Below are 22,618 nucleotides of genomic sequence, written 5' to 3'. Positions count from 1 at the left end.
GTCAAGTGGAATATCTCACTAACTACTGACTCACCTACTCCCATCTCCGCCGGACCATAACGATGCTCAGCTACGCCCAGCAGTGCCATTGCTCGGCACCCAATGAGTTTAGGAATGACCTTATTACGCTTGGCTTCACCCAATCTATGAAGTCAGCATACCTGCCATGGATTCGGACAACAGCTTCTAATAGCAGCTAACTGCGTTTCAAGACAGGCGTAGGCAAAGGTATCAAGAGCTGTGTCTTTCACACGTGAAACATTGTACACACATCCCCAGAATATCCTTCTTGATCCAGAAGTACAGTCTATACTATCCCTTTCAGATCTGGATAACGACACGATCAACATGGAAACATGAAGCTTCCTGCATTTGTTATTGCTCTTGCAGCACCGCAAGCCATTTGCTATCCATAAGCAAAGTGTATACTGAAGCCTCCAATAGCCTAGCCGTGGTGCATGCTTGCATATACTGGGTGCCCGGTGGCATAGAACACCAGAGTTCAAAGATATGCTGCAAGATTCTTGGTGGTTATCAGACTGACCTTCGTGTAAGTGTACTTGGCCAGCAGAATGCGCTTACAGTTCCGCTTATAGAACGTCATTATCAGCGTGGGCACACTTCTAGTGACATGCAGAGGTACTTTGTGCTAAATTGGTTATCCACTAGCGGTAGCTGATTTCTAGCGCTGCCTGCGAGCGAACATGACCAAGCTCCAGTCAGGCAGTGAACATTGGCTCCACAGCCATTGTATAGCCCCCACAGTTCTTGATAAATCATAAGCCATCCATTGATACCCCAGATACATGTCACAGCTGCGTAGTAAACAATTGTATTGTTACTAGGGATAGTAAATATGGCTGGCATGCTGAAATACATCTCACTAGGGATGATGGAGAATCTACCAATGATAGGTCTGGGACAGAGGCGCTCAAAGATCTGACTGAGACATCACGAAGCCAGCCATCAGCGTGCTCAGTCCATGGTATTCCTCACATGCTGGCTGAACTACATCGGAGAGTACTTTATAGTCTATCTGTGCGATCGGGTGGTAGGGGATTAGACTTACTCCTCATACTATGCATTAGCTTCCTTCTAGGTGGCAGAGATCCATGCCGCGAAGCATTTCGGGCTGCGTGATTAAGATTCTAGAGTATGAATCCGTATTACACCTAAGCTCACTGGCCCGCGCAGGATGTTGAATACCCAAGCTACGATGCGTACAATAAGTGGAGGAGCAACAGAGCTAGGGATGTGCTGCACAAAAGAAGGGATAGCCGGTCCAAAAGAGTGATAAGGGAAGACATGCACATGTAGCGTCCATATTAACACCTGTTCAGTTATCGAATGGGTATTCTTAGCCAGTCGCTCTGGATAGCCTTAATGCAAAACATCATAGAATGAAGTATTGGCATGCCGTCTGTCCAGGTCCTGAGGCTTGGACAAACAGCTCAGATCAATTCGCCTCCTATTGCCATTTGTTTAGAGACTTGTGTTGTGTGTTGTCCTCGCTGGTGTTCCCTTACGTCCCAACAATACTTTGCTTCACAAATTGATTCGCCACACTGATTTACTTCCGTCGGCCGGACCGCTTCACCAATGCCAGACCCTCCGGGGGCTGAGAATGTAAGCATCAGGCAATCCCGGCTGTTATATATATCTTGCCTGTATGTGGATCTTGCATTTTATTTGTCTTGTCAAGGTGGCGTGCACACTTTCTTGCGGGGAGAACTTTGCATTGGGTGTATGGTGGATCGTAGGGTGGAGAACGCCGAAGATCTTGGTCTAATTGAAAACTAGAATTGTTGGTTCAGATAAGCAACTTGCATTAGGGCCGTTTTAGTGCCCGATATGAGATCATGCCCGGTACTACAAACCACAGCTTCTATAAATCACACTAGAACGTGTGAACTATAAGAATTCGAGGCCTCCCCCTTGCCACTCAGGAGTAGAATCCATTTTCATTACTTTCCTCCCGCTCGCAGTAAGAACTATGTCTCAACCGGAGGGCTATACGCATAACGGACCTGTCGACTGCAGCTTGCCTTTCGACACCAACAATCTGCAGGGAAAGACGGCAATTGTCACTGGAGGTATGGTCCCATTAGCCTAGTGTGCCAAGCTGTACTAAATCATTAACGTAAACAGGTGCCAATGGTCTCGGCGAAGGTTATGTTCGCGCCCTTGTTGCTAAAGGGTATGCGATTCAAACCCTAATCACAACAAGTGTCTAACCGACTACCTAGGGTCAACGTCTGTATCGCGGATCTGAATCAAGACAAGGGAAAGAAATTAGAAGCAGAGCTAAAGGGGTCAGGACCTGTCCAGGGATTGTTACTGTCATGAGCGCACCTGCTGACCACCCCAAAGCACTAAATTCATCCAATGCAACACCTCCAGTTGGGATGACCAAGCGCGTCTCTTCCGCGAAGCCGTCTCCTTTTCGCCAACAGGCAAGATCCACTATGTCGTCGCCAACGCGGGTATCCATCGCCCAGATGAAGTCTTCCTCTACTCCGGCGACGATCAAGAACCACAAAAGCCGGATCTGAGCACCATCGATGTCAACATCCAAGGCACATTATACACAGCCAAGTTAGCGTCTCACTACTTCATCAAGCAAAACGGACAGACCCCCTCGGCAGATCAAGAGGATACATGCTTGGTTTTAATTGGGTCTGGCGCAGCCTTCCTCGACTGCCCTCGCGCGCCTCAGTACTGTGCCAGTAAATGGGCTATGCGGGGTATCATGCATTCTCTCAGGAGGACGGCATTCTATTATGGAAGTCGGGTCAATATCATCTCCCCATGGTAAGTGGTGCCATTAGTAGAACTTGTGTGTCTCGACCACTGACCTATGTGTAGGTATGTGAAAACAAATATTCTGTCCGAGGAAACATTTGCCCATGTTTCCAGTCTGGGGGTAGTATTGGCCACGGTGGAAGATGCAGGAGAGTGTCTCCTCCGGATTCTTAGCGACACGGGTATCAATGGACACTCTATCTTCGTCTCGGGAAGAAAATGGGCTGCTCAGGGCTATATGGATTTGGATTTAGAGGATTATGCGGGCAGTGCGCTTATCCAGGACATTCAGGAGGATCAAATGAAATCCGCACCGCCGTCGCTGGGATTGTTTTTGTGAGGGCCGCAGTTGTGAGCTCGTATTGGAGATTAGGCCGGTACTCATCTTGCAAGACTAGATTAATAACATTCCAACATGGGCAGGTTTCATTTTTCTGCGGTTAACAACTCATTGTCCATTCTTGATTCTGAAGCAAGAAGGGAAAGGCACAAAGAAGGATAGCAAGAGAAAAATCGAAGGAACGGAGGGGAAGGGAGTATGAATAGAAACCAACAGGAGGGCGAATTAAGAAAAGAAGCTGACCATGAAAAGGGAGAATCAGTCTATCGTTTCAATGTTGATCATTGGGCACTCACCGGTGCAGAGCTTTGTTCTCTGTTCGGTTCCTGATGCCTCAGATATTCCCCGATGCGAGACATTCGACGTCGTAGGTAAGTCTAAAAATACCGACGGGCAGACCCACGTCAATGAAGCCTCTACCATAACCATGATACATGAAAAATGAAGCCAAACCAGGGCTAGCCAGTGGCCACCCAAAGTCTGCAGCAACACAGCCACGCCAAGATGGTAATCAGGTTGCATTAGTGCCGGGAGCTAAAAGCCCTAAGCGACCCAAGTTCTGTCACTCGGAGATAATGGGATAAATCCGCCACTCGAGTCATCCAACTCTCGGCAGATCTGCGGTACTCAAAGACTATAGGATATGGCTCGAGCCGATGTCCAGTGGCTTTGCGGTTCTTGGTACGTTCCATATTCCTTCCACGTTGGGTAAGGGATCGAGCCCATAACCGTAACTTCTCCACACAGTTGCGGGACTGCTACGATGCCCAGCGCAGTTTGAGCAATCACTTTAGAAGAAAGATTACATAGAATCAGTAATCAGTAACCAGGATCAAATGTGATCAATCGTCGTGGATCAAAAGGAAACCAACATGTCACGGCTGTTCTCCGCAGTGTCGAAGGTTCTATCGCTGCTCATGTGGAGCCACAAATCTTAGAAGTTAGCACTAACCCATCATATAATGAACCTTAAAGCTATGAAACTTGATAAGCCAGGCATAGCCACCGGGACTCTCAATCCATCATTAGGCAACACCATATCGATGAGATCAGCCAATACCAACGGACCATTCGGAAAGCACTTCCACTCGCTTGGCACGCTCTCCCCGCTCCGAGAGATCCGTAGCCACTGCAGGATGCGGTGCCAAGTCGGGGGCGAGGCTGTGCTCTCCACGGTTCTGCTTTTTAGGGCACAAGAGAAAGGGTCGGGGTGGTGCTGTCAGCACAGCGGGTCTGGGGATGACGAGTCTGTCTTGGCTTGCATAATGTATTTCGCTCGGCATATGGCAGATGCCCATAGGGCTTTATACTGATGCCTGGACTATGTGGGTCGAGTATGGACTTACTGAACGGTTGATTTACAATTCTGTGGTGCTCGGTAGAAGCTTGGTATCGCTATCGGCCCAATCTCATGGAATACCGATTATAAATCCATTATGAGCAACAGGTCGCGGTGAGGTATATATATCAATATATACAGGTTGTATACCGTAGTTGTGTTCACTAGCACAACTCCATCTCACTATACCTAATCATGAGAATATATCCAGTCTTGCTGCTGTTTGCACCCCTATTGGTCCTCTTCTCGCATGTTCAAGGTGATTAGCATCCAAGCGCAGGGCTTCTACCAGCCAGTATACTGATACGACCAGGTCACTCGATACGTTCTTCGCCATCACAAAAGGCGACCCGTCTGGAGTCAGTTGTCATACATACGTCGTCAAAACAAATCAAAACCGAGTCCGAGTTCGATCTCACATTCAGGATCCGAGAGCAGGATCATGAAATCAGGCTGAAGCTGGAGCGAAACCCTTACCTGCTCGCACATCGCCCTCAAATTCAATATCTTGACACGGAAGGAGTCGTCAAACGGACTGAGCCATTTATTGAAGAAGACCAAAGGGTATTCAGAGGAGGGGTGTGGATTCAAATCACAGGTCGGCGTTGGGAAAAGGTTGGTTGGGCGCGGATATACATCGTTCGTGATGGGGATGATCCTCTGTTTGAAGGTACATTTAGTGCCTTTTCCCAATACTACGACGTAAGGGTATTAGGTGACACGGTTGAGGACACTGGTGCATCTGCTCAAGATGGGTACATGGTGGCATATCACTCTTCAAGGACGGACCTGCGCCGTGATATAGAAGATTCAGCTGAGCCGTCCCATTGCGCAGCTGACCAGCTGATGCCCCATTCTTTGGCCCCTCGGATGATATCGGTTGACGATGTCTCCGAAGGGCTGTTCCCTGATACCTCCTCTCGTTTGGAAAGGCGTCAGTCAACTCTCAGTAGAGATGATCTGGTCGATAGTATCGGCAATCACGCTGGCTGTCCTACCAGCAGAAGAGTCGCATTAGTCGGGATCGCAACGGACTGTACGTATACAGCAGCGTTCGAATCCACAGAAAGTCTGCGTCGAAGCCTTATCAACATGGTCAATACCGCATCAGAACTGTTTGAAAGTACTTTCAACATCTCACTTGCTCTTCATAACTTGACGATCAGCGATGCAAATTGTCCAGAGAGTGCTTCGGATTCTGCACCGTGGAATGTTGGATGCTCCGAGGGAGACATGAATTGGCGCTTACAACAATTTTCTTCCTGGCGGTCTTCACTGAGCGAGACAGAAAACGCCTATTGGACGCTCATGACCGGCTGTCCGTCGGGATCAGAAGTTGGTATCTCATGGATAGGCCAACTATGCAGCTCACAGTCAAATACCAACGTTGTAGCGCGGACGTCCAACCAGTGGCAGGTATTCGCGTATGTATATGTTCCAGATTAACCTTTTCCATGATAACTGACGCTTTCTATAGTCACGAATCGGGCCATACATTTGGCGCAGTCCACGACTGCGATTCAAGCGCCTGTTCTTCCAGTACCCAGTGCTGCCCATTATCCTCGTCCACGTGCGACGCAGACGCTCAGTACATCATGAATCCATATTCACAGTCCTCACAGACCGAGTTTTCCCCCTGTACCGTCGGGAATGTCTGCTCGCTACTCGGGTCACGATACATGAGAACAAGCTGTCTTCTAAGCGATACGAGCAACATACCGACCTTACGGCTGGGGAGTGCGGAAATGGAATTGTGGAGGATGGGGAGGACTGCGACTGCGGTGACAATTGTGACGATAACAGCTGTTGCGACGGATCAACATGTCGGTTCCGCGATGGTGCCGTCTGCGATGATGCAGCCGGACCATGCTGTACCAACTGCCAGTTTGCATCATCCACCACGGTGTGTCGTGACAGTACTGGAAGCTGCGACATCCAGGAGACCTGCACTGGAAATTCCAGCGCTTGCCCTACCGACAGGTTTGCACCCGATGGGCAAACGTGCGGCAACTCATCCGATCTCTTTTGCGCCAGTGGAGAATGTACGAACCGGGATATGCAATGTCAGCAGTTGCTGAACACCAATGGCACGGGCGTGTCCGCCTGCAATACCGACTCGTGCACCCTCAGTTGCTCAGTTGATTGGTATGGCTCTGGGACTTGCATGGGCATGAACCGGCAGGTGCAAGATGGTACCCCCTGCTCGGGCGGGTTTTGTCGCAGCGGCCGGTGTCGGTCTGATAGCGAGAATACCAGCTCATGGGTGGATCGCCATCGCTCTCTGATCATTGGACTGTCTGCTGGAATCGGCGGGGCCTTGGTCCTTGCGGTACTTTTGAGCATAATCTTTTGCTGTTGCTGCCGTCGTAAGAAGCTCCAACGAAGGCCATTCCACCAGCACCTCCCGTTACAGGTCAAGTCCCTCGTGTGCCACCGCCATATTCTCCTACCAGCCCTACCAGGTCTATAGCACCCCCAAACTATCGGTATGCATGAATGATCCAATCTCTGAATCCAAGAAGAACGATTGGCAAATGTTAGATTACGATGCAATGTCAAACCTATTGGAACTCCTTAATTCGTTCGAGACGTATATCAAATGTAGTTCTTCTATTGTACCTGAAGGACCTGTCTCCAAACAAGAGGCTTTTCGCCTCGCCTCGTTCTCCAAAGATTGCTAGAAACCAACAGCTCCGAACACCCCCGGAGCAGCCAGCCCCACTTTCTCGCAAAGCCCTCCGTAACCTCCCAGTTCTTGGGGTCCGAGGGTTCTCCCCACACGAGTAGTGTGGCGCCCGTATTCCGAGTATCCCAGAACGCCATCAGATCGTGACACAGGTCGTCGTCATCTAGCATATCCCCAGCGGTGATAAGGTTATCTCGCATGTGGGGGAAGGGGAAGAAGTCCAGCCAGGGATGGTGCGGTACACTTCGTTGAATCGGCGTTGGGCGCAAACTCGGCGGGATATTATCCTCTTGGAACCCAGGTTGAACAAGATTGAAGATGGAGATGGAGTCATCACTCTTGGTCCAGTCGTTGGTCATCCCTATGGCACATATATTCTGAATGATGGCTCTATGAACGTTCAGACGACTGAGACTGATCAAGTGCTCTGTTTGGGGCGACCCCCGGAGATAGCTGTCCCGGGCTGTAGCTTCGAACCATTGTCGGAACTGCAGGGCATATGGTGGGGCGTGGGAACATGTGAGCTCCTCTGTAGTTTCCACATGGGATCCATCGGATGGGCTTCGTAGTACACTGTCTGAACTTGCCGTTGAGGAGGACGTAGAAGATGTGTCTTCTGGTAGTTCGATCACTCTCCCCTTCCTCCTTAAACCTAGTATGCAGGTTAATGATCATACCTCTCTCCCCTGTGGTCCTAAACAACTCGAATGCTTACGGTATGCCCTCTGATTATGTCGATTTTGCAGTCGACGCCGTTCCTTGCGATCTATGATCCCCGTCCAATCGTCTCCGTCGGCCCACACCCAGGCTTGCTGGGGCATATGTTCTAGTTGGATAATAGAGGACTTTGTAGCCCCTTTGGCTTCTGGAAGGTTGTTCATTGTCAAGGTACTCCTGCTGACCTATGCGCGAGGTGGATTGGTAAGGGAAATCAAGTGATTAATGCAAGTTGCTGACCGTCCCGAATAATGTCGCATACTAATAACAAGTGGATGGAGACGCCACTTTGTGAATGGTCCCACCCTAAAACTCTCTTGTATTCGGCTGGACCTAACATTGGACAACCATTCAACGGCCTTCAACACTAATGCAAGTTGCTTACTCCGCTAACCCTCTATGGTTAGTTTCTACAACGGTTCCAAACAATTGCGTGGAATGTGTTTTTTATCTCTTTGATCATCTTTTTTTCAAGTCCTACAAGACATGCCGCTTTAAAGGGTATCCTTTGAACATGATATTGGGGCTGGTCGCTGTCTACCAGTTGAAACACTAATCGCACCCCATAATATCACGGCTATAAAAATATGATTAACGCACAGGACGAACATAAAAGAAGGCGAGGACCAATGGCACAAACAATGACACGCTATAACAACATATGACCACATCACTGCACCCAATACATACATCACACTGTCACACTGCCTGTGAGCTTTCTGCTTCGGCTCGAAGAGTAATGGCCAGAAGGATAGGCCCTATCTCACGGATATGAGAAGCAAGCAACGTATCGAAAGGACCGAACTGGTGCATTGTTAGGAATGATAGGGGTGGCTTGGGAAGCTCTTCTCCGCTTAATTCTTGGTCGGTAGATTCGTTAGGCGCAGGCTGCGAGCTATTCAGGTATGCCAGATACTCGTCGCTGTATTCAGCAACCGTGACATAAATCTCGTGTCTATCTTGGGACACATGAAAGCGACTATTGCAGCATCAGCACCACCACAATCCACGGGGTGAACAAAACCCACAGTTTCCGTCTCTCAGCCCAGTGATCATCGCTCTTGATCCAAGCGACCATCTGTGCAGACTCTTGAATTTGAATAGCGGCTTGCTTGGTGGATCGTGACACAGGCTTTACCTCAATCAGAACGCTGGGCTTTCCATGCGAATCATCGAGATACCCGTCTGTTCTTGCCTCGAACTGAGCGTCTTTGAAACCCGCAGTTAGGGCTATCCGATGCATCGTCCAGCTCGATGAGAGGTTGAAGCGCATTGTGAGCGCATTCAGAAAAACCACTAGGGCGGTATTCACAATTTGTTCATCCTTGCTAGGAGGATACAGAACATTCGCCAGTTCCTTGGGGGCAGGACTTATTTGCTCAAATGGGGTAGATTCCAAAGGGGTCAGCTCATCTTCGAGGGCTAGATCATCATCATCATCATCATGAGTCCCTTGAACGACAGGTGTATCGTACAAGGTCTTGGGCCTCTTCGAAGGCGTCGCTAAGTAGATATTGGCTAGCTGCGTTTCTAATTGACGTGTGCGAGTGCGGTGAACTATCGGCGTGGACAACTGTTCAGCAGTAGCTAGGTTTTTGGTCTTCTCCACCTCGAGCTGGTACAGTCGAGCGATGGAAAAGTCACCTTCTGGTATCACAGCTGGCGCGAAGTCGTCGCAGAAGGTCCTCCAGGAGCGATGCCCAGCCAGCATCTCATCCGCACGGCTAATCCAGTCGGCCATTCCAAACATCGATTTTATTTGCAGTTGATTGGTTTCATACATCTTCCATAAGACTCGTAGAAGCAAGAACTGCTCATACCCCATTTGCGAGGCCGAAGCAAGCTCCGCTCCATGGACTGTCTTGTCCGTGAGATTGCGTAGACCTACAGCATTCTGCCACTCCCGGTTAGTCGTGGGCAACTTGAGCTCGTCCATGACAGAGGTTGAGGAACCCTTTTTTAAGGGGAACGAAAAATTTCGCTGTGCAGCATGCGAAGATTTATATCATGCGCCAGTCTGCGGCTAAAGCCAGTTACCACATTCACCTTTGACGCTGAAATGATACTTTCCGATCTTTCATGGGAATATTTTAGAAACCAAACTGTCTGCCTTGAAGGAATGACTTTAAAAATAGCATAGTATTCACTCCAAGAGCGCCATGACCATGCATGTATGCGAAGTCCAGCAATCACACAAGGGCTTCGGCGGGCCGTTCGACGCACGGGACGCACGGTCTACTACTGCTACGTGAGCTGGCGGTTACAGCTAACACTCAGTGAGCCATAGCCAGTCACTAGGTATAAGCGCCAACGCGACCGCCAGGGCGACGAGAAACCATTGTTTCACCTAGGGCTCGGAATCGGGACGGCGTGCGATGAATGCCTGAGCGTTGTGGCCGCGCGTGTCACGCGAACCGCCCGGCCTTTTAATTGGCCGTCGCCCAGCAACGGATCAACCAAATATTACCTTAAGAACGACAACGGCCTTCCTTCCTTCACTCCCGTCGTCGAACTTGGACTCCAGACCAGCCACAGACATGGAGACCGAACATCCCGTGCGCCTTGAACGGCGTAAAATATTGTTGCAGTTAGAACGCACCATTGAACAACTCCAAGTTCAACAAATCGATCTCTCTGAATTGCGCCAGTTCAGCATTGCTGTCCAACCGATGACACTTACTGGAAACTCGGATTCACGGCCGTCCTTTTTCACCCGGTCTCGGTTACTTGATGAACCCGACGATGAGCTACTTGAGAAGGAGTACCCGACTTATCCCCATGAGGCCGATCCATCGTACGAAGAGCTCGAACCTTTCCTGATCCCCTACTATCGCGCGATGGGCTTCTGCGACTACCTGACATCTTGGATGTTGGACGAAACGTGTGGCAGAATGCCAGGTCCATGGTCTTCAAAATGGTACACCACTGTCCGGCATTTGATGTCTGGGTCTCTTGCAGCTAACTGAGGTGCACAGTGTTGGCGATTATACCACTTACAAGAGTCTCTTTCAGTACCACGAACCTGCGTTTGGAGCGCTGTATATGACCGACCTTAGCGGCCCGGATCACCCCCACACAAAGGCAATCGTATACAACAACGTGAATACGACTGATCAGGCAATCCTGCGAGGGGAATTGCTGTTAATCCTACGCTTGATGATTGGACAACTCAGAAAACGCCGTTTCATCAGACATATGGTTGCACCGGTAAGTTCGTTATTCCCTCCGCGCCCATCGACTGACAACTAATTCATCGCGCGACTCGATCAGGTTCTTCTTTTCTCCATCGTCGGACCGCAACATGCGCGCATAATCGAAGCCACTTTCGACGGTTCCAATCTTAATTTACGCTCGACCAAGATCTTTGATCTTCGCTACAAGAATGTTCAGGGCTTGAAAGATTTCGCAGAGTATTATCTGGGACCCCCGATCGGCGATACGGTCAAGACATGATTCCGCTTTTTTTCTTCAATTCACCTTTCTGTATGGGTCCTGGCGTTGTTGGGTCGGGTTATGATGGCATGGATAATATTTTGCTTCTGGGTAGGGCGGCACGGCGTGAATATTTAGCAAGTCAAGGGCCATGACTGTGTACGAATAATGACTTTTCTCTGTTACTAATTTTAGGGTGCCGGACACATTCACCTATTTGTAATGCTGTAACATGTTGAGCCGTTTCTTTACCTTCCAGAGCGTTTGTTTCGCGAAGCCATCGTGGAACGTCGGCAGATTTTGTATGGGTTTGTCTATACAAAACCCTCTTTGTATCCTTAGACAAGTAATTAATTCACAAGGACCTGATTTGAATTCCAGTCATTTTGGTTGATGTTTCTATCGTATTCTAAGTGTCCCCTTTGCCATGCGCTGAGATATATATAACCAGAAGATGCATGTGGAGATGTAGAGAGAGCAACATTTCAAGTTGCAGGAATGTATACTAACACCCCTAACGAGTCTCCATATTCCATACTGAGAACACGAATCCTTAACTGATATCTTATCTTATGTCCTATACGATTGCTCCATCTTGGGCTGTACTTTGTGGGGGATCGACCGACCTCAGGCCCACCTAGTACTCCGGAGGTAGACCGATGGAAAATCATGTGGGGCAATGAAGTTCAATTAGCCACAACAAACCGGTCTAGACTAGGTGTATGTAGCCAGTCTGCGTGAATATATTAGACTCAACCATTGTGAGTTGAAAATGGGGCTTGGAGGGAAGTCCAGTATTGGAGGTTGTTGCTTTCTCTTCGCTGCAGTTAAGCAAACATTAAATACAAATACGCACAGCCATCGGGAACGCGCGATCGGTATACCGAGAAGCTCAGGTTCCCTGCCGACGGTCGCGATTGGGTAAACTTGGGGATTTTACATGAGTGACCACATCGAGAGATGTATCATCATTGGACGAGAATATCCCGCTGTGTGAGAGTATGATCGGTCAGCGTTGTATATTTCTTAACCTAAACCCGCTCAATTAACTACACCACAACACCGGCGTTGACACCAACAGCGGCACGAAGATCCTCACCCTACAATCGTAAGAGCTGGCGGACCGACCACGAGTTCTTTTTCCCCCCAGATGTCAGACAACTTCATCAAAATTATCCAGACCGAACAGTGGATCCAGTGGTACGGAGAAATCTAGATAATCCGCAGAGGGAGCGTGCCGAGAATGATCGTTCTGCGTCGGCTCCCCCTCGAGGTGTCGCAGGTTGACCGGCTGGGGAACGTCGAAACTTTGAATGATCCAGTCAATGTCATAGGCTGGGAATGCATTTTGTACGTCATGATCCAGGCTGAGTGACTGGTTTTGGGTCTGAAAGAGTCTTGCGTGGTGGCCAGCATGATGTCTTGCGTGTCGCATGTCGTCCCCTTGGTAGGTTACAGGCGCAATTGTTTCATTCGGACTCGAGACTGGGGCAGTTGAATCATCGATAACGATGTTCATCACTTTGATTAGGTTTAATATAACCCCTAAGGCACGCTTTGGTCCTAAATATAGCCTTTGATGCTCTCTCAAGATTGAGAGGCAATTTTGAAGACAGTTGTGGGCATGAGAATCTGCAGGGCTATGTGCAGCCATGCGAGCATGAATCGTGGCGCTTACGTACGTAGCGTAGGATATACTGTACGGGGCTAGTTGTATCGAAAACGACCTCCCATAGATGCCCAGTGTTTCATGTATCGCGTTAGCAGCAGTTGCACAGGCCTCGAAGGCTATGCCTGCAACTGACGGTGATGCGCTTCGTAGATGGCCGTCGGACACGAATGGACGATGGAGCAGGATTTTCAACGTATGGTATAATGCACTATGAACTGTGAGGGAACGCCATACATGCAAATAACAGACAGATGCTTCAATACTTACGTCAACGTAAGAATGTGCGGGGATGCGGTGGTGGTAGTGGAAGAACCCATCGTCCCAACAGTGAGGCCTGAAGGCAGCTCCTCATACCATGACTGTAATCTGTGGTTCAGAGACGTTGAACATTCGAAGAGGATGACTGGATCTCTGGAAGTACTGCACTCCGTATATAGCGTGTCCAAGATGCGGGACATGATGCTAGACAAAGAACAATATCTTTTCAAAATCGAAACAGTATGTGCTGGAGCAGGGGGCAATGCTATAGAGCTCCCGTACGATGCGGAATCGAATAGGTCATACTCCTCGTATTCATCTAGGCAGCCTAAAGGAATTGCTGAATCCGCCTCTCGCAACCGGATCGGCCTTCCTTGGTAGAGCGACTGACACTTGTCAAGAACTATCCTCGTCAGCGTTTAGTCTGCGACCCAAGATCGGGAGCGCCTACCGTAAGCACCCCAAAAGACTCTTCTCCGAACTTCAGCCTCTTCAGGGGATAAGCTGTGACCCTTCCGGTAAATTCGATTATCTATTTGGATGCCCAAGTCCGTTATCATATTGATAGCCATGCCTGAGTAGAGCCAAGCCAGGCTCTTTTCGTCACACCAACTGAACAACGAAGACGCCAGTAGAAGCAATGCTTGTATGGTGGTGATCTCGCTCCGAGTAATATGGTCGCTAAGCAAGTGCGTGATCCTTCGTCGAAACATGCGCCCAACAGACAGTGGGTCACTCCTGTCATCTCGCACCTCTAGGCGGGGCGAATATTTCGAAGCTGTAAAGTATATTGCATTCAAAAGGAGTTTCGAAAAGTATGGTCCACTGCATGCCATATCCTGCATGAACACTGGTCGATACACCACTGCACCTACGTCTAATTGTCGATCCCAGTACAATGATAGCAGGTGCATGGCTAACTCGGGATTGAGACCGTCAAAGTCGTAGCTGTTAGTGTTGAAGTTGAACTTTTCGAGCTGACCTAGTGTTGCAAAATCAGTCTATTTGCGTCATTGTACGAATACCATCACGTACGCAACCGGGCAGCGTTCGCCACTAATTGATTTTGGATAGTATCCTGTTCTTCTTGCGGCTGAGACCCTCCTCGCTTTCTCATAGCGTGATTCGATGTTATCTCATCGGCGACAGCGCTTGTTGGTCCATGTGATCGCTCAACAGTGTCAGAAGTAGCAGCCCATTGCCTGATCCGCAAACCCGAATTATCCGTCGGCGAGCAGACCGCCCCATGGCCGGCACTTGCATCGGTCCTTACTGTTGAGGGATATATCGGATCTCGGTGTTGTGACTGACAAGCTGCAGTGGTCGATGGTAGTTTGTCTCCATATTGTAAATCAATCCGTTGCTTCAGGCCCGCTATAGCATCAGTAAGTCGCCGGTTCTCCTCTTCCAAACGCGTGATGCGGGCTTTGGATGGCCTAGATCATAAATCAGATAGTTTTTCTATTGCATGGGGTGTCGCACAACTGTACCGTGGCAGCTTCACTTGCTCGATATATGTACACTCCTTTCCGCGCGCATCACAATGCTGACATTTCGGGCGACCGGTACTGCATCTCAGCTTCGGGATAATCCTCGTCAGCTACTTCAGCACAAGAACCTTGACACGAGTATGCTGACCTTCTTCTGGCGACAATATTCACAGGCAATTGCGGCTCGCCGTTTCTGCTTCCCCACTGTTGAGGGGGAACTGCCGAGCATCATCAATATAAATGTGTGGGGAGATGGGGTGGTTGGATCGAAGAGTAAGCCAGCACGTTGTCACATATGTAACTTGAAGGCCTCTTATCTTATCCTATATTTCATATCCCATTCCCTTTTGGGTAAGCTCCGGAATATGACTATCCGATACTCTCATCGAATCCTTCCGGCAAAAGACGTTCCGATGTTGAGCCAGCCGACCAATGGTATAGATTCATTGTCTAGGGCGGGATGGCAGCGACCGGGTTGTTTCAGCCCGATAATCTATACCCAGCATTTCTTATTTATATGGCGTTGGACCTGCGGTGATGGAGACTGACAAGACTTTCTTCACATTACAAGACCTCCACTGCAACAGAATTGTGGACTGGACAGGGCTGACTTCTCAATTATTATATATCCAAACTGGAACGATGCAGTCCATACTTCAATATCGGCGATTTGCGAATCTGGCCGAACAAAATCATGCAATTGACCTCGAGAAGGGTCTTGGATCACAGCAACAACCGACATTCAGAAGCGCAGGACGCATCTCAAGAAATGGCACCGATTCAAAGACTTCCTTATCGGGCGATGAAACATTCGTGGGGTCAACTGGAGATATACTACAACACGCCGACCAGCCCAAGGAAACAAATGACGACGAAAAAGCCTCGATAGACCCAGCCGCAGGTCGCTTGAATGGGAGTGTTACAACCCAGGCAGCTGGAGATGATCTGTCCGAGGTTTCCAAAACGATTATTGTTGGGTTCGAACCGAAACACGATCCTATGAATCCACGCGATTGGAGCTTCGGTAAGCGACTCATGGTCACTATCGTGGTTTCATTCATGGGTGTCATTGTGGGGTGGTCTTCATCCATCGATTCGGGCATAATACCACAGTACGCAGAGGAGTTTGGTGTAAGCGAGGTGGTGGCATCTTTGCCTACCGGTGAGTTTCAACGTTCCCCTATCTTGTGTTCGAAACTGACAAGCGATTATTAGGACTGTTCCTGGTCGGGTTTGGAACGGGGGCAGTGATGAGCGGCCCATTCTCCGAAACCGTTGGCAGAAATCCCATCTATATCATTACCTTGGTTGTGTTCATGCTCCTTCTGGTAGGAGCTGGCTCGGCTCAAAGCCTCGCTGGACAGCTGGTATGTCGAACGTTGGCTGGGATCTTCGCTGCGACACCACTCGCTTGCGCTGGCGGTACGATTGCCGATGTCTGGACACCTGAGGAACAAGTCTTTGCGTTTCCAATATACGCCATCATCTCTTTCTCCGGCCCCGTGCTAGGACCCGTGGTCGGGGGCTGGATCGGACAGTCCAACCTCAGCTGGCGATGGACCGAATGGGTGACTTTAATCGGAGCAGGGATCATTCTTATTACCGTGATCTTACTTCAGCCCGAAACCTACGCGCCGGTCCTGTTAAAGTGGAAAGCTATACACCTTCGCTGCGTGACTGGAGATGACCGATACCGAGCAGAGATCGAGCTCAGGCAGGAATCCCTAGCCGCAAGGTTGATGTTAGCCATGTATCGACCAGTGATAATGCTCATCCGAGAGCCCACAATCCTCCTGTTTTCCTTATACCTGACCGTGGCATACATCATCATCTTCACCTTCTTCACCGGCTACGAATTCATCTACAAGGGTATCTACGGCCTAACGCAAGGCGAAACAGCGCTCTGCTTCCTGGGTCTAGCGATCGGCCTTCTCTTCTGTGTCCCCCTAATCCCACTCAGCGCAAGATTACGTTCGCGGGATATCACACGCAGCAAAGAGATGAACCCCGCGCGGAAAGCATCTCCCGAAAGCCGTTTGTACTGGGCGATGATTGGGGCCCCAGCCCTTCCCATCTCAATGTTCTGGATGGCTTGGACCGCACGACCGGATGTACCGTTCTGGTCACCGCTCGCAGCGTCAGTGCTGACCGGATTTGGCATGCTATGTATTTTTATCACCTGCTATCAGTATCTGATAGACACGTATGAGGGCTACGCGGCCAGTGCATTGTCGAGTTTGACGTTGATGCGGTATTTGGTTTCTGGGGCCATGATTGAGGTGTCGGTTCCGTTTTATCAGAACTTGGGGGTACCATACACTCTTACTATCCTGGGTTGTATTAGTGCTGTTCTCGTGCCCATTCCGTATGTTTTCTACAGATACGGATCAGAGATTCGGAGAAGGAGCAGGTATGGCGGGAATGGCTGTTAGAATATAAATAGATTCAAGGAATGAGAACCAATTTGTTAATATGATTGTGATGTGAATATATACAAAGTGCAATTCACTACCCGCAGATATTGCTTTCTGTTCCTTACAGCTCGCTTCTGCTGTCCTCTCAGACAGCCTCTCCATCGCAGTTTTCTCACCACTCTCCCGCATTGGCTAAGAGTGGTTCCTCCAGTCTTTGAAAGAGTAGGCGAGCAAAAGGTGAACCTCAAGATAAACCTCAGGATCTCAGAAACTTTGGTTCTCATTTTGACGTCATGATGAAGAGAATTCGCAATGCCCTCTCTCTTTACCGGTGACGAAACCCCTCCGCGTGCTTCGGCCAACAACACTAGAGAACAGATGAACATCATGGCAGCCTCGTCGTCTCAACTTGCTATGACCGGCGTTTATCCTCCCGTGCCTACGGTAACTTCTGAGACCTGAAAGCACGCGTTATGTCGACATCCGATGCCCTGTCACGGCGGGACGTGAGCCAACACATCTGTCTAAAACATGTTGTCCAGCGGGAATTTGGATTGATAGAGCAAAACCGTCATAATATCGGAAGCACGGTTCGATTCACTTACTTTCCTGACATCGAAACGCTGATTGTGAAGGTTCCCTCGAAGGAACAAGAAAAAGCCCACAGGACTATAGGCAGCCGCCTTACACGCAAAGTGGCTAAAATGGGGGTAGGGGGTCTTGAATTCCAAGCGCTGGGGGCTACCATGTACACCGGGCCAACTGCCAGCAGGAAGGAGAGCGACTCGACTTGGATCAACGACTTGGTAAGACCCGGCGGTTGGCCATTGCTGGTCGTTGAAGCGGGCGTGTCTGAATCGATGCCCCGCCTTCGGTGCGACGCGTCATGGTGGATCTCGAACTCGAAGGGTGAGGTCCAGACTGTATTGATCATCGAGGTCTCGAGGAACCCGAAGAAGGTAGAAATCGAAAAATACGTGCCCATGCAGATCCCGCGGACTCGGGTGCAGCCTGGCCCGGTATACCAGGCGCACAAAGTGTGGACCACCAAGATTGATCAGCAGGCGAATCCTCCAACGGTTCTGGGCGCTCCTCTGCGACTCAAGTTCGGCAAAGTCCTTGGTCGGTCCCCAATTCCCTCCGTGGAACACGACATCGTATTTACATCGGCAGAACTACTGGAATGGTCGAGATACGTGTTTATTTAGCTTTGTATCTATATATCCTCATTACATCTCCGATCTGCTGGTTATCGAGTGCCTTCTATGTCGGATTGAGAGGGGTATTGAGCACTTATGTGCCCTGTCGAGGCTATCACTCCTTACCAATCATATGTAAATAGCTCCCCAATAATACCATACAAGTTAGGTTTCTCAGTGTGAACATGTACATCTTCTAATTGGTACCCTGGTGCCTATAACATTTTGTCGTCCGTGTATATACCTCATCTCTGAATGGTTGCGCACCCGGCCATTATCACATTTCTCCCTCAGACACTAATGTTAACAATCACTATAGCAGGCTAGGTCTCTCTCATACTGCCTCCACTTCGTCCCAATGGGCTGAATCAAGGTGTAACTGCGCGAGCTCTCATTCATGCTTTGGACCCCGTTGATCAAATAAAGCGGTGTCATCTCGCCGTCGTCACTGAAAAAGATCTTTGGTCTCTCACGGCGCTTTAGAATCTCAACTGACCCATCGGTATACGTGACAGTGGAGTTGAAAGCCTCCTGCAACTTAAAGTACCAAGGCCCAGTCAGGTTGCGCGCGTACATGTGAGCACCAACACGAGGCCATTTCTGCCCATCGTGTTCAACAATGTCGATCATCCAATGCGTCAAGGTATGCCAGTTCCCCCGCTTGTCGCGCCAGAAGAACGGGTCTTCAGTCCATGTAGGGCTATATCTGGTCGTGTTCCATTTCTGCGTGTACAGCAACTGGTATTCGCCGTCCCATTTGTCAGCGACGAAAATTGCATTTCCCTCCACTCCCATCATAACCTGGCTGGTTGGGTCTTTAGGTGACCAAAGTGGCCACGGAGCAGGGTTGGTCGACTGTGGCTCTTCAGAGTTAAGAATAATCTCAAACGGCGCCCAAGGCCCTCGAATGCTATCGGAACTGGAAACGGAGATGTTGTTCGGCCACTTTGTGTAAGAGATGCTTTGGCATTTCTCCGGCTTCGGGGCGTCAACACCGATGGTATACAAGAGATACTTATTATCCGCTGGACTGAAGAAGACATAAGGGTTATGGCGAAAAGCCGGAGCCACGGTGTCGGCGAAATGGTATGGGCCCTGCGGTCCATTGCGCGACTCCGCCCTCATTATAAAAGAGTGTGGTCTCCAGCCGCTGAGTCCACAGCCGTAGCTGAACTGAGAAGCAAAAAGATGGAACAGGGTAGGATCGATTGGATCCTGCAAAATCTGCCCTCCCCAGGAAGAGTTGCCATACTTGCCGTAGTAACTCGGGTCGGTAACATTGGTGTAGTTGTAACCTGTATACCTGGTAGCCGGAGCAAGATCCAGCCTGCCGCAGTCTTCACCGAACCAGCCGGGGTCACATTTGCATGTCTTACCTAGGACCCCCCGTCGATCATTGTTCTCGGGACTATGGCCGCCGTTAATACAGACACCATTGAGACTGCAATCTTCATCCGTCTCACAGGCGCGGACGAGGTGAAGGGCAGCTAGCCCTATATATGCAATGTCTAAAACGCGCATAGAGAAATGTGATACCGCTTGGTCGACAGGTGTAGTTCTTAAAATCCGAGCGGGTGTGTGCAGAGCTTCACAATATACGTATCACTTGTTCATCCAGTCTTAAGACTCTTAACCGCGGCGTTGAGTTGCTTTAGTATGCGAAACCCCGCTTTGCCGTCTGCTCGGTCTAGAAGACACCGACGGAAAAATTGTGATCCTAGACGATTCATGCTGCATTTACATGTACATTCCCATGAAGAAACAATAGTGAGGCTTCCTGTTCCTTATGTCCTCTCTTCCTAGAGCCGGTCGGATCATTCGTACGACATAACTGCTAGTTAACTTGTCCCTCGAATAGGCGGCTATCAGGTGGAATTGCTTCAATGGACACCTTGAGTCCAGTCCACGCCAACCTTGCAACAGTATGAGGCTAGCTAGTCGGAATTTTAGTATGAATATAAACCCTCTACTACTAGAATAATGTCAAGTTGTAACTCACACAGCAAGGTGGGCCTGCTAGAGTAATTTCCCCGTCAACAAGACATGCAGTTCTCTATTCCGGAATGATGCCACAACACAAGTTCGTATTTTGTACGTATTTACTTAATGCTCGTCTGTCAATAGAGCATGTCCTAGACTCTAAGTGGGTAAGGAAATGGTTCATTCCCGACCTGGGACAAAAAGGAGAATAGTCAACATGATGGGGTATAATCAGTGCGACGAGTGGCGCTTTAGGCATCTGACATTCCAGGAAGGTGACTGTAGACAATCTCTGGAGGTACCGCTAACTCATCCTGCGCTGGCTATACAGGTTGGTCACTGCTTTGAGAGACGTAGTCTGATTTGACGCCCGCATACGTTGAGTCTTGAGACTGTCAACTCGTATACATCGCGGCTGGGCATATACGCATGACATGAGAGGTAGGTTTTGGGCTCCAGTTGCTGTTGGTTCTTGTAGGCCAATGACAATACCAAACCTTGGAGCCTATTACGCATACAGCTATTGTCAGAGCTTGAATGGTCATTACGGCGGTGGCATCGGCAGCTCTTGCTCGGTTGACATACCTAAGGATTGCTTTAGGGTACATTTTCTTGTCTCTCTCAGTCAGGTGCACCAATGCGATCATACCCCTGAAAATGCCTCTGTCATCGGACATCGTATTCTTGTAAAAGTCGTGTTTATATATGCTGCGGTGTTTATCAGGACTCTATTATTATTCCCCATCTCTAGGCTTCAATGCCGATGTCTAATCATAATTGGTATTCAGTGCGAATTCCCGCGCAGCATTGAGGTCAGCAGAGGCCTTGTCCAGTTTCGCCTGCATTCGTTGCACGCAATCCGGACCCAGTGGCAATCTCAGAACCTTCCCCTTCAGCCCACCAGCGGCCCCCTCTCCAGTGACGACTTCAAAGATCCTAGCGACCGCCTTCTCCGGATCTCCCTTTTGTTTACCTTGTGCTGACTCGAAAATGCCTAGCGTAGTATCCACCGGTCCCCCTTTATAGGGCTCGCTTAGTCCGCTCTCGTTCCGTTGAACCGCCGACAGGAAATTGGTACGGAAAGCGCCGGGTTCAACCACAAGAACTGAGATATTGAAGGGCGCAAGTTCACGACTCAACGATTCCGATAGACCTTCCAGCGCAAACTTGCTGGCAGAATACAATCCACAAGAAGGTAAAGCATCTTGACCAGCGATGCTGCTAATGTTTACGATCGTTCCACTCCGGTTGCTGCGCATACCGGGCAGCACGGCTCGGATTACTCGGAGAGGTCCGAAGAAGTTAGTCTCCATCTGGAGGGCGCTCTCTCTGTCGCTGTAGGGCAGTATCAGTCAGCGTTGGCTTGTAACGAGCGGAATATCAACTTACTTCAGGTCCTCCACGGCGCCTAATAACGAGTACCCCGCATTGTTTACTAATACATCGATTCTGCCGTAAAAGCCCTCGGCTTGCTTGACTGCCCCAGGAATGGCATCGGCTTTGGTGACGTCTAATTCCACGATCTTTCCACCTTTATCTTGAAAGGCCTGGACGGCAGCTGCGGACTTCGATGCGTTGCGAACGGTTCCAACGACATGATGGCCGGCGGCTAATGCGTACAGCGAAAGGGATAGGCCAAAGCCTGACGAGGCTCCGGTGATGAACCAGACTAGTGGTGCCATTGCTGGGAGGATGTGGTTTTTGTTGGAGAATATCAGTATATAATGTTGGGCGTTGGTGATGGTACAAATATACGGGAATAAGGATCCTTTAAATAAGGTAGAGATTCGGAGATAACGGATCCTAGTGGGTCCAATGTCGTGCATCTTCATGAGTTCATTGATCTAAGTTATCGCAGCTGCTATCCAACTGAGCTACGGCCAAAAGAACCGAATGCCAGGCCAATTAGGAGCCTCCAGCCGGAAGGCCCTGCCAACATCGGAGAATAGCGGTTTTAGAGCGGGGTTAAGGGTGTCTCTATTATGACCGAGGACAAGATATCATTTCTCACGTCAGAGGATTGATTGTCATGTCATTCTATTACTCATCGTCGTTGGGTGGGCCAAATGCATGGGGGCCGGGGTCATGTGACATCTTTTCGATATAAAACCAGATTCCGTCCAGCTCACGGATTCTCCTCGGTAGAGTACTAGATGACTACCCAGTGATCTTGGAAGAAGGGGTGAAATCACTTTTATTTGTCCAACGGATGTGCTCTGGCATCTTGGGGAGCGTAGAACCATGTTCCTTTAGGGCGTACTTGGGTGAACCCTCGTCGTTTCATAGGAG

At 49.5% G+C, this 22,618-nt stretch overlaps 10 protein-coding genes across 10 annotated transcripts; 5 read left to right on the top strand and 5 right to left on the bottom strand.

The window, feature by feature from the left end:
- Positions 1–1,993: 1,993 nt before the first annotated feature.
- On the top strand, positions 1,994–3,142 carry ABOM_004864 (putative short chain dehydrogenase/reductase; the record flags this gene model as incomplete). Its single annotated transcript, XM_022531993.1, has 5 exons — positions 1,994–2,093; positions 2,149–2,197; positions 2,247–2,312; positions 2,371–2,811; positions 2,866–3,142. 5 exons carry the CDS (start codon positions 1,994–1,996, stop codon positions 3,140–3,142), a joined length of 933 nt encoding a protein of 310 aa, XP_022389904.1.
- A 1,534-nt stretch (positions 3,143–4,676) lies between these two features.
- Positions 4,677–6,951, top strand: admA (ADAM family of metalloprotease ADM-A; the record flags this gene model as incomplete). Its single annotated transcript, XM_022531992.1, has 3 exons — positions 4,677–4,740; positions 4,795–5,897; positions 5,959–6,951. The coding sequence occupies 3 exons, from the start codon at positions 4,677–4,679 to the stop codon at positions 6,949–6,951; spliced, it is 2,160 nt and encodes a 719-aa protein (XP_022389901.1).
- A 140-nt stretch (positions 6,952–7,091) lies between these two features.
- Positions 7,092–8,048, bottom strand: ABOM_004862 (bZIP transcription factor; the record flags this gene model as incomplete). Its single annotated transcript, XM_022531991.1, has 2 exons — positions 7,092–7,819; positions 7,883–8,048. The coding sequence occupies 2 exons, from the start codon at positions 8,046–8,048 to the stop codon at positions 7,092–7,094; spliced, it is 894 nt and encodes a 297-aa protein (XP_022389902.1).
- A 535-nt stretch (positions 8,049–8,583) lies between these two features.
- ABOM_004861 (uncharacterized protein) lies at positions 8,584–9,820 on the bottom strand (the record flags this gene model as incomplete). The annotated part of the gene is made up of 2 exons (XM_022531990.1): positions 8,584–8,863; positions 8,913–9,820. 2 exons carry the CDS (start codon positions 9,818–9,820, stop codon positions 8,584–8,586), a joined length of 1,188 nt encoding a protein of 395 aa, XP_022389899.1.
- A 601-nt stretch (positions 9,821–10,421) lies between these two features.
- On the top strand, positions 10,422–11,337 carry ABOM_004860 (uncharacterized protein; the record flags this gene model as incomplete). Its single annotated transcript, XM_022531989.1, has 3 exons — positions 10,422–10,801; positions 10,860–11,091; positions 11,155–11,337. 3 exons carry the CDS (start codon positions 10,422–10,424, stop codon positions 11,335–11,337), a joined length of 795 nt encoding a protein of 264 aa, XP_022389900.1.
- A 1,028-nt stretch (positions 11,338–12,365) lies between these two features.
- On the bottom strand, positions 12,366–14,965 carry ABOM_004859 (uncharacterized protein; the record flags this gene model as incomplete). Its single annotated transcript, XM_022531988.1, has 7 exons — positions 12,366–12,416; positions 12,476–13,196; positions 13,256–13,649; positions 13,698–14,228; positions 14,282–14,682; positions 14,737–14,825; positions 14,885–14,965. The coding sequence occupies 7 exons, from the start codon at positions 14,963–14,965 to the stop codon at positions 12,366–12,368; spliced, it is 2,268 nt and encodes a 755-aa protein (XP_022389958.1).
- Positions 14,966–15,378: 413 nt separating this feature from the next.
- Positions 15,379–17,168, top strand: ABOM_004858 (MFS transporter; the record flags this gene model as incomplete). The annotated part of the gene is made up of 2 exons (XM_022531987.1): positions 15,379–15,898; positions 15,952–17,168. 2 exons carry the CDS (start codon positions 15,379–15,381, stop codon positions 17,166–17,168), a joined length of 1,737 nt encoding a protein of 578 aa, XP_022389957.1.
- Positions 17,169–17,462: 294 nt separating this feature from the next.
- On the top strand, positions 17,463–18,358 carry ABOM_004857 (uncharacterized protein; the record flags this gene model as incomplete). Its single annotated transcript, XM_022531986.1, has 2 exons — positions 17,463–17,594; positions 17,693–18,358. The coding sequence occupies 2 exons, from the start codon at positions 17,463–17,465 to the stop codon at positions 18,356–18,358; spliced, it is 798 nt and encodes a 265-aa protein (XP_022389952.1).
- A 294-nt stretch (positions 18,359–18,652) lies between these two features.
- ABOM_004856 (uncharacterized protein) lies at positions 18,653–19,870 on the bottom strand (the record flags this gene model as incomplete). Its single annotated transcript, XM_022531985.1, has 1 exon — positions 18,653–19,870. One exon carries the CDS (start codon positions 19,868–19,870, stop codon positions 18,653–18,655), a length of 1,218 nt encoding a protein of 405 aa, XP_022389951.1.
- A 1,226-nt stretch (positions 19,871–21,096) lies between these two features.
- ABOM_004855 (SDR family oxidoreductase) lies at positions 21,097–22,011 on the bottom strand (the record flags this gene model as incomplete). Its single annotated transcript, XM_022531984.1, has 2 exons — positions 21,097–21,664; positions 21,719–22,011. 2 exons carry the CDS (start codon positions 22,009–22,011, stop codon positions 21,097–21,099), a joined length of 861 nt encoding a protein of 286 aa, XP_022389950.1.
- Positions 22,012–22,618: the final 607 nt, after the last annotated feature.

Source organism: Aspergillus bombycis (genome assembly GCF_001792695.1).
Source record: "Aspergillus bombycis strain NRRL26010 chromosome Unknown contig00034, whole genome shotgun sequence".
In the NCBI taxonomy this organism is placed as follows: domain Eukaryota; kingdom Fungi; phylum Ascomycota; class Eurotiomycetes; order Eurotiales; family Aspergillaceae; genus Aspergillus; species Aspergillus bombycis.
This window is presented reverse-complemented; position numbering and strand designations above follow the sequence as displayed.